General features: G+C 54.7%; 2 protein-coding genes across 4 annotated transcripts in view; one reads left to right on the forward strand and one right to left on the reverse strand.

Annotated features, from left to right (window-relative positions):
* Positions 1-6819, reverse strand: part of AP2B1 (adaptor related protein complex 2 subunit beta 1) — a 78580-nt gene extending 71761 nt beyond the window's left edge. For 2 of the 3 annotated variants that reach the window (XM_082776289.1, XM_082776286.1), the window contains exon 1: positions 971-995. The gene's annotated coding sequence lies outside the window, so the exon portion shown is untranslated. Of the gene's footprint in view, positions 1-970; positions 996-6758 lie in introns of those variants that run through there. The other variant, XM_082776287.1, reaches the window with a different exon arrangement.
* PEX12 (peroxisomal biogenesis factor 12) lies at positions 1127-4676 on the forward strand. Its single transcript, XM_082776338.1, has 3 exons — positions 1127-1286; positions 2173-2717; positions 3312-4676. Exons 1-3 carry the CDS (start codon positions 1152-1154, stop codon positions 3709-3711), a joined length of 1080 nt encoding a protein of 359 aa, XP_082632464.1. The 5' UTR covers positions 1127-1151; the 3' UTR covers positions 3712-4676.
* Positions 6820-9726: the final 2907 nt, after the last annotated feature.

Here is a 9726-nt window from a genome sequence, read left to right on the forward strand (position 1 = left end):
AATGGCCCCCCTATCCCAGTACCCCCCTCCCAGTGCCCCACCAGTGATCGCCCCACCCTATTCCAGTATCCCCTCCCAGTCCCTCCCCAGAGCCACCACCCACTCCCAGTAACCCCTGCTGGTATTTTGCCCCCACCCTATCCCTGTATCCCCTCCCAGTATCCCCCCGTACCCCACCCCCTCCCAGTATCTCACAAGCACCCCCCAGCTCCTCACCCCAACCCCTCCCAGTATCCCCCCAGTTCTCCCTAATACCCCCACCAGCGTCCCCAACCCCTGCCTGTGTCCCTTCCCAGTACACCCCAGTATCCCCCCAATACCCCTTCCCAGTAAGTCTTCCAGTACCTCCCAGTCCCCTCAGGCCTTCCCAGTATCCCCCAGTACCTCTATCCAGTGTCTCCAGCCCCTCCCTGTACCCTCTCCATCCCCCCCAGTACGCCTCAGTATCCCCCAGTACCCCTTCCCAGTACCCTCAGCCCCTCCCAGTATCCCCCAGTCCACCCATCCAACGTCCCCAGCCCCTCCCTGCACCCCCTCCCAGTTCCTCCCAGTACCCTCTCATTCCCCCCAGTATCCCCCCAACATCCCTTCCCAGTAAGTCTCCCAGTACCTCCCAGTCCCATCAGCCCCTCCCAGTACCCCCCAGTACCCCTACCCAGTACCCCCGGCCCCTCCCTATACCCCCTCAAGTTCCTCCCAGTACCCCCCAATATCCCTTCCCAGTCCCTCCCAGTACCCCTACCCAGTGCCCCCGGCCCCTCCCTATACCCCCTCCCTGTACCCCTCCCAGTATCCCCCAGTCCCCCTACCCAGTATCTCCCAGTATCCCCCAGTATCCCCTCCCAGTACCTCCCAGTCCCCTCAGCCCCTCCCAGTATCCCCCAGCCCCTCTACCCAGTGCCCCCAGTGCCCCCAGCCCCTCCCTGTACCCCTCCCAGTCCCCCCCAGTCTCCCCAGTTCCCCCACTCACCGCTCCGCTCACTCTGCGGGGGGGGGGGGGGCGGGTGCTGGGCGTGGCCTCGGGGCGGATGCGGAAGCTGCGGGGCGGCCTCGCGAGAAGCAGCCCCCTCCCCCCCTCCCTCCCCCAAAAACCATAGAGAGGAGCCGCGCGCGGGCCTAGAGCGCCTCCCGCCGGCGGCGGGGCGGGCGCCATGGCGGAGCTGGGCGCGCACCTCACGGCGCCCCCGGCCGATGGCGGCGGGGGGCAGCGGCCCAGCGTCTTCGAGGCGGTGGCCCAGGAGAGCCTGACGGCCGCCCTGAGGCCTGCCCTGCGCCACCTGGCCAAGGTGAGGCCGCCCTCAGTCCGTGGGGATCCTCCCCGGGGCTGCGCTGGGTGCCCCCGGCACCCATGGGTGCTGCCTGAGGGGGGGGCTGCAGGGATGGAGGGAGGGGTGGGGGTGCTGAGGGGGGCTGAGGGAGGTCGCTTTGTGTGGGTATTGAGGCTGGGTGCTGCCCTGTGTGACACCCTGCCGAGCCTTCCTTCACCAAAATTCACTTTTTTTGCCCCAATCGCGGGGCAGCCTCACAAATTGGAGGCACCCAGCCCAGAACCAAAGGTGGAGGGAGAGGTGCTGGGTGCTGAGGGGTGCTGAGGGCAGCGAGGGTGGTCACTTGAGGCTGGTGCCTCCCTGTGCGACACCCTGCTGAGCCCTCCTTCACCAAAATTCACTTTTTTTGCCCCACTTGTGAGGCAGCCTCACAGCCTGGAGGCACCCAGCCCTGAACCAAACCAAAGGTGAAAGGAGAGGTGCTGGGTGCTGAAGGGTGCTGAGGGCAGCATGAGTGACCGCTTTGTACAGATAACGAGGTTGGAGCCTCCCTACATGCCTCCCTGCTGAGCCCTCCTTCACCAAAATTCACTTTTTTTGCCCTACTCATGAGGCAGCCTCACAGCCTCGAGGCACCCAGCCCCAAACCAAATGTGGAGGGAGAGGTGCTGGGTGCTGAAGGCAAAGTGAGTGATCACCTTGTACAGATATTGAGGCTGGAGCCTCCCTGTGTGACACCCTGCCAAGCCTTCCTTCACCAAAATTCACTTTTTTTGCCCCACTCGCGGGGCAGCTTCACAAATTGGAGGCACCCAGCCCCAAACCACAGCGGTGATTTATCTGTAGCGCCCGTGACTCCGTGCGCTGCCTCCAGCTCCATCCCTGCCCCGTGTTCTCACTGCAGGTGCTGGCCGAGTCCAACCCCGGGCGGCTGGGCTGGCTGTGGCGCTGGTTCGACGAGGCGTACGCCGTCCTGGACCTGCTGCTCCAGCAGCACTACCTGGCCACCTGCAGCGCCTCCTTCTCCGAAAACTTCTACAGCTTGAAGCGGGTACCGCTGCGAGGCCGCCAAGGGCCAGCCCCGGCCGCCGCCGGGCTGCCCAAGAAGCAGCACTGGCGGTCCCTCCTGCTGCTCGTCCTCGTCCCTTACCTGAAGGGGAAGCTGGAGAGGCTGGTGGCCAGCCTCCGGGAGGAGGACGAGTACTCCATCCACCCCCCGTCGTCCTCCTGGAAGCGTTTCTACAGAGCCTTCCTCGCCGCCTACCCCTTTGTCCTCATGAGCTGGGAGGGCTGGTTCCTGGTCCAGCAGCTGTGCTACATCCTCGGGAAGGCGCAGCACCACTCGCCCCTGCTGCGGCTAGCCGGCGTCCGCCTGGTCAGGCTGACTGCAGAAGACATCCAGAGCCTGGAGAGGAAGGTGCCCGTGCCCACCGCAGGGCAGGCACACAGGTACAGCACGGGGTGTCGAGTTCAAGGAGGTTCTGCAGGTGGAAGCGTCTTGTTCTGCAGAAACTCTTCAGGGAAAAGCTTGCTTGCGCTCCAAAAGGGAACACGATTAGTGTAAACAAGCAAACAGGTAGCAGAGATTAGCATCACAGCCTTTTGTGGTAATAAAAGTGCCTTGGTTTTTTTTCTTGGCACCCCATCTGTTCAGTCCTTACCTAAGGGAAGCTGGCTGCAACATGTTGCTAAGAGGACTGAACCTGGGTACTAGATGTTTCTGAGCAGCAACACAGTCATTACCACAGCCAGTGTTCTGCACAGGGATGATCCAGGGCTGAAATGATCTCTGGTCCGGGTCCCCTCAATCCAAACTCTCCTCGTTTAGTTGGAACAAGACTTGAAGCTTTCTTATCACACAGAGAATCGGAGACATCCTAGATGTTTCCATTACAAACAAGGGATCCGCTGGTGTCACAGCTTAGCGTTAAGAAGCCGTAGAAAGCAGTGCCCTGCTACTCCCCGAGCCTTTTTGCCATGGCTTGCAGGCAGCGATGTGCCTTACTAATAATGATTTCTCCCTATCTTCTGTCCCTGCTCCAGCATCACAACACGAGTGCAGTCAGCGGCGAGGCGAGCGCTGGGTGGCATCGCCTTCTCCCTGTCCAGCGGGCTGGCCGTGTGCGTGTTCTTCCTCCAGTTCCTGGACTGGTGGTACTCCTCGGAAAACCAGGAAACCATCAAATCCCTGACGGCGCTGCCCACTCCACCGCCCCCCCTGCATCTCAACCACGGGGAGGGCTCGGTCCTTTTACCCAAGCTGAAGACGTTGTGCCCGCTGTGCCGCAAAGTCCGGGTCAACGCCACCGCCCTGTCCACGTCGGGCTTTGTCTTCTGCTACCGCTGCATATATGGCTACGTGAAGGCTCACCAGCGCTGCCCCGTCACCGGCTACGCCACGGAGCTGCAGCACCTGGTCAAACTGTACTCGCCCGAGAGCTGAACGCACTGCCCCGTGCTGCCCGAGACATCGCTGGGGACTGGCTGGGAAGGAAGGCGGTGGATGAACCCCGCTGCGCCGCTCTCTCACGCCTCCTCCTCCTCAAAGAGGGGGAGAAAATAGGAAAAGGGGATCGCTCTTTGGGACTGGGACCACTCATCAGTTACTGTCGTGGGCAAAACATTCTCAGTGTAGGGAGATTAATATTTATTGCCTGCTACTAACAGACAAGAGCAGTGGGGAGCTATAAAAGCAAGCTAAAAACACCTTTACCCTGTCCACTCTCTTCTTCCTCCTCCCCCCAGGCAGTGCAGGGGAACCCCTACAGCTCATCAGCTCTGAAGCTCCCCTGAACTTGGCTGCACGGAGCTTTGCTGCCCTCAGAACCTTCAGTAAGGTTCCTGTGGCAGGGTTTCGGAGGGGTTGGACAGCCTCTGCCTGTCAGCTGGCACAGAAGTGCCTTCGTGCACCAACTGAAGGAACGCAGATCAGAGAACATCACTGTTGAAAGTCCTGCTTGAGGGCATGAGCTGGAAAATTAGGTAGGAAGAACTGTCTGGGTGAGCTTGTCCTCCCTCAGCTGCTCCCCGGGCACTCGCGATGCCTGGGGCAAGCCCTGGCACTAGGCTTGTCCAAGAGCCAGGCTCAGACCTCTCCGCTGATCGCGCTATTCTTAGGAGTCACCCTGCGTTTTCAGGCTGCTCACCTTTGAATTAATGAGAACATCACACCCTTAATTCCTACCAACAGTGCTAAATTAAGACTTCTGACTCTTTAAAGGAACAGGGGTTGGTACGTACAAACAGGGACGCAGGAGGGAGGGTGTGTGTTCTCCAAAGGGAGAAAAATGACAAACCTGATTAAAGCAGCGCTGTGCCAACTGATGAACTGTTAGATGTGTCTTTGAATCTGTTGGTGTCTGCTTTTATAAAGCAAGATTCTTTCTTCACTGAGAATCCAACTGCATTTATTTCTTTTCTGATACTGGGAAAAGCTTGCTAGTGGTTCTATTTACATAACACAGACTAAAGCTGCTTCCACCTTTGCGGATGATGACCATGGATAAAGATTAGCATTTTGCAGGGTAGGAACCTTTAATGTCTGTGTTTGAATTAAGGATTATGTCGCGATTGTTCCAGTCTCAACCATGTAGCACACTCATATCGCAGTGAAGCATCTTTCATTGAACAGAAGAAAAAAGCCAATGCATGTGATGTTATGGCTGGTTCTGGCCTGACACATGATTTTGTAAGATGGAAGGCTGCTTTTTTCCAGACTTGGCTTTAGGGAGCAGCAGTTAGCTACTCCTGACATCGGTCTCCTTGCTCACAGAACATGAAGCAAAGCTTGCTGCAGAGTACATGGTCTTCCCAGATTAAGAGATATGCTCTAACATTTCATCCACTGAACCAGTGATCTAATATTCCCTATTTTAGCTGTGCTTCAGAAGATACAAATCTATAATATCCTCCCTCACCTGTGAGCAAGATAGCACGGTTATTGAAGAGCCTTAAAAAATACAGTAGTTTTCATCCACCCAAAGATGCTCTGGAAAACACTTACTGTGACAAATTATGTGGGTCCCCTATGCTTGTCATATCATCTTTACAACTTCCAGACCCTTCCACCTTTGCCACTGTGGGTCAATAATAAAAACTGCCACCTTTCTCCAGCAGTTACAGGATCCACAGACACCCCTCTTCTCTTAGAAGACCAGCAATAGCATACACATCTCTTTGGAAAAAGAAACCATGTCAAGGTGCAAGATTTCCTGCCATTTCATACCACTTTTAATACAGCTGGGTATTAATTCACATCACCCACTACCTCAGTTTTGCTTCATACACAGAGATCTCCTGTGAACAGCCCGTACTAAGAGGCTGCATTGCTGCTGCACAGCCTTACCCTGCCTGATCATATGTGGCCTGGTTGTCCCACTGACACCGATGCTCATTTAAATACATTTAAATAAAACTGACAATTCAGTTTCAGGACAGGTTTATTTTCCTTTGATCCTTCCTGTCCTTTCCAATTTACCTGTCTGTTGCTCAGTGAGAAGCTGAGCAGAGACCTGGCACAGAATACTGGCTGGTGCAGCCTGACCTGCCAGTGGAGCAGAACTCCCGGCAAGTTCTGCGCCATCCTCCCCTGTGATCCAGGAGGATTCACTAACAGAACAGCACAGACACTTCTCCAGGGCCTCTGTCCCTCCTTCTCCCAGGACTAATACCTGTTCCCCTCTCTAGATGGCCCCTGGATGTCCTCCTGTCAGCTCTTGGCAGCCTTCTCCTCCATCTCCCCCATACCATGCTGCACAACGCCGTCCCTGCCAAACTGAGATCTGGCCAACTCCACAGCAGCTCCAAGACCTGCGCAGAACCACCCACGTCTGAGCCTCACAGTTCTGAACTGCTGTAATTACTCTTTTGAATGTTAAATTGCTCTTTAATGCCTATCTGACTATCAGGCATTAACCCCAAGATGGTGCCAGGCTCAGCAGTTACCTGGCAGATTTTTAGTGCTCCTGCAGATGGCTGCAGAATACCAGCTTGAATTTGACTGCTTCTTCTAACTGGGCTGTCTTCAGTAGTCAATTAAGTATCAGTTTTTCAGGTTTGTTGCTGTACAACAAAGCTCTGAAGCTGATTCAGGTTACAAAATCATTCTCTTTTATCTGCTTTTTAACTGCATTATCAACGCAATGATGGTCTAAAGATCAACGAGAAAAAGATTTGTAAAGGACCACCAGCTTTATTAAACCAACCCTTGGGTTTACATATTAATTGTGAGTTCTGTGGTCATGAACAAAGCATCCTCAATCCATGATACTATTGCTTAATACAATTACAGCAACGTTAACAGTAGCCCTGGAGTTGCCAAATACATCTTTGTCAGAACTTGACTTGGCAAATCTTTTCAAGACCCTCTAGCCACATTCACTTCTCACCTAGACACTTCAAAACAGGTACATTAGCAACTGAGTTGGCTTCCCCACTTCCTCAACAGAAAGCACTTGGCTTCTCACTGTAACTCTACTCCTGGGTACATACCCCCACAGACGCTTCCTTCTCCACAGGCAGAGAGAAATGGATGTAAAGTTGTCACCAAAACCTGGAAGAGAATAAAAAATTGCATTAGAGTAGCTCCATATCTGCACTTGCTCAGTTAGCCCTGTCTTTCTTCCTGCACTTCATCCCCATGCAGTCCCACGGGTTTGGGTTAACCCAGCCCTCACTAACTTCTGACTATTGAGTCAGATGTCGGTGTAAGGTTGCCGTATTTCAAAAAACAGCAGAATCTAAAATTCCCTGTGTCTGCCCATGCAGTCTGTGTGTTTCTGTTCCTGGCGACCTTTTCAGGTACTTTTTAGCGAGTCTCGTGACATCAAGGAGGCCTTGACCAGCCTGAACTAGTGGGTGGCATCCCTGCCTATGGCAGGGGGCTGCAATTAGATGATCTTTAAAGTCCTTTCCAACCCAATCCGCTCTATAATCAAAGGAGTCATTTGAAAGTAAAGCATAGACTAAAGATATCTGAATGGTCCATCAAGGCAAGAAGATCACAATTCAGTTTAACTCATTACACTATCTGCATGTTTGCTGCGGCAAAACTGTTCCTGGGCTTTCCGAGTAGAGATATACACCACTTCTTACAGCTGGAGAATCTGCTCTGCTTCACAGCATTTAGTTTTAAAAACCTTGAAAGCTGAGTCGCATTATTCTGTTTCCAATGTAGAACTAAAGATTGGTGTCTGTAGCACAGCTTAAGGAAAAGAAACATCTTGCATACACTAGATCAATCATTGTGAAACAGCCAGAAATTGTACTGAGCTGCACTCGGCTGTGGGATCCCTGCCTAGCCCCTTCTGAGGGTGTAAAGGAAGAAGTGTTCCCAGGATCCTTCTCTCAGAAAATCCATGTGCATCACATGCAACAAAACCCATCTCCAGTGAAGAGTTCCAGGGAATGCCTCATTATGCCTTTTTTTCCCCAATATGGAGAAAACACAGAGGCAGAGTGTCTGGAGGTTTATAAGCCGTGGCACACATGGTAGAAACACCGAGAAACCCCTCTCACTGCAAGCTCTGTGCTAAATCTGGTGTTGCAGTAGGATGCATGAATCCGAACAAGTATTTGCACTGCTCACTCTTCAAATCAACATTGTTTTTGCACTGCTAAACACCACTGCTAACAAATTGTAATATTTTTCCACTGTTTTTTTAGGGTGCATCAAAACATCTCAGGCAGCAGCAAAATTGCTTGCTCCAGATGAGCTTTGCCTAAACAAGCTCAGAGAGAAGATTACGTGATCATGCCCTGGTCAGAGCAAAGACGCAAAGTCTCGGCAATACCAGTTCAGAGAATACTTCGCTCATCATTGCTTCGGGCAAATCTATTTCCATTCAGCAAGGAGCTCGCTTCCAGGTCAGGAACTAGAACAGCGAAGTTCCAGTTCCAGGTGTGGGGATTTTTTTTTTCCTGGAGAGAACAAAGAAACAGCAACACACACACAACTTCTGGATTTATTTTCAGGAACACATGGCTTTCTACAGGGCAGAATTTCGGACAAATTACCGACATCCCCAGGAGGTGAGACAGCAGCAGCTGTTCCACGACCGACAAACCCATCCCCTGCTTGGTACCTCTGCCTCCTGCACCCAGCTCCACAGTGGTGCTTAGTGCCACCAGCACGGCTCTGTGCTCCTCTCCACAAACGGCCTGTGCCACCTTGTTAGCACCGTTTCTCCTTCCCAAAGGGTTAGCTGGCCCAGCAGAAGCCCTTTCTCCCCGACACACCTTTACATTTCTGTTCACCTCCGCCCCACCAGTTAACAGAGCGGGCATTAACCCAAACCCTGACCTGCCAGCACACACACAGCAGGCCCTGGCTTGTGTTTAATACTCGTCCACGGCCATAGAGCATTTTTTCTCCCCCCAAAACCCCTAGTGTGGGATAACATGGGGCTGCAGCACCCTTAGCAATGAGGGGAGGGAGGGAGGAAAGAAGCTGAGGAGAGCTGAGGGGGGCTGAGGGGAGCTGAGGGGGGCTGAGGGGGGCTGAGGGGAGCTGAGGGGGGCCGGGCTGGAGCCTGGGCGCGCAGCCCAGCAGCTGGGACCCCAGGAGGCCGAGGGGAGCCAGCAGCGGGCACAGCGGCGAGGAGGAGCCCCTCGATGCCAGCCGGGCGCCGTCCCCTTCCCCTCACGACCTCGTCCCGTGCTTCCACCGCCCCTCCCGGCCCCGCCATCGCCTCCGGACCCCGCAGCGGCCCCGCTCCCGGCCCCCGCGCCCGCCCTCCCGGCCCCCGCGCCCGCCCTCCCGGCCCCGCTCCCCTCCCGGCCCCGCTCCCCTCACGGCCCCGCTCACCCAGGCACAGCCGCGCCCAGGCGGAGCTCCCCGCCTCGTCCCGCCCCCCGCGGCGGCCAACAGCCAATAGAGACGCGGGATTCTACCGACGGACGCGGGAGGCCGCCAATAGAAAGCGAGCTCGGGGAGCTCGGGGTGGAGGCAGCGTTTCCCGCCTCGAGAGGCCTGAGGCGATGGTGGAGGGGGGGGGGCGCGGCGCGGCGCGGCGCGGCCATAGCTGGCGGCGGGCCCTGCTGGGAGTTGTTCGCTTTCGTATAATCATTTAGGTTGGAAAAGTCCTTCAAGAGCATCTGGTCCAACCATCACCCTACTGCCAATGTCACCCACTAAACCCCTAAGCACCACGTCCAACGTTCCCTTAAACACCCCGAGGGATGGTGACACCACCACCTCCCTGGGAAACCTGTCCCAATGCCTGACTGCTCTTTCTGAGAAGAAATTTCTCAAATTTTCTTAATTTCCAACCTTGCCCTCCTGCCTCCTCAGCCATATAGTGACATATGCCCCTAATCCTTTCCAGCCCTGAAGGCTCCCTTCTAAGGGCTGCAACTGCTCCAGCAGAAGGGGGAACGATGGGCTTGGGGATCGCTGGGAAAAACATTTAGGGAAAAGAAAAAAAAAAAAACAACCACGAGTGGTACAATAAATAAAAAT

Source organism: Aythya marila (assembly GCF_965140915.1).
Source record: "Aythya marila genome assembly, chromosome: 20".
Lineage (NCBI taxonomy): Eukaryota > Metazoa > Chordata > Aves > Anseriformes > Anatidae > Aythya > Aythya marila.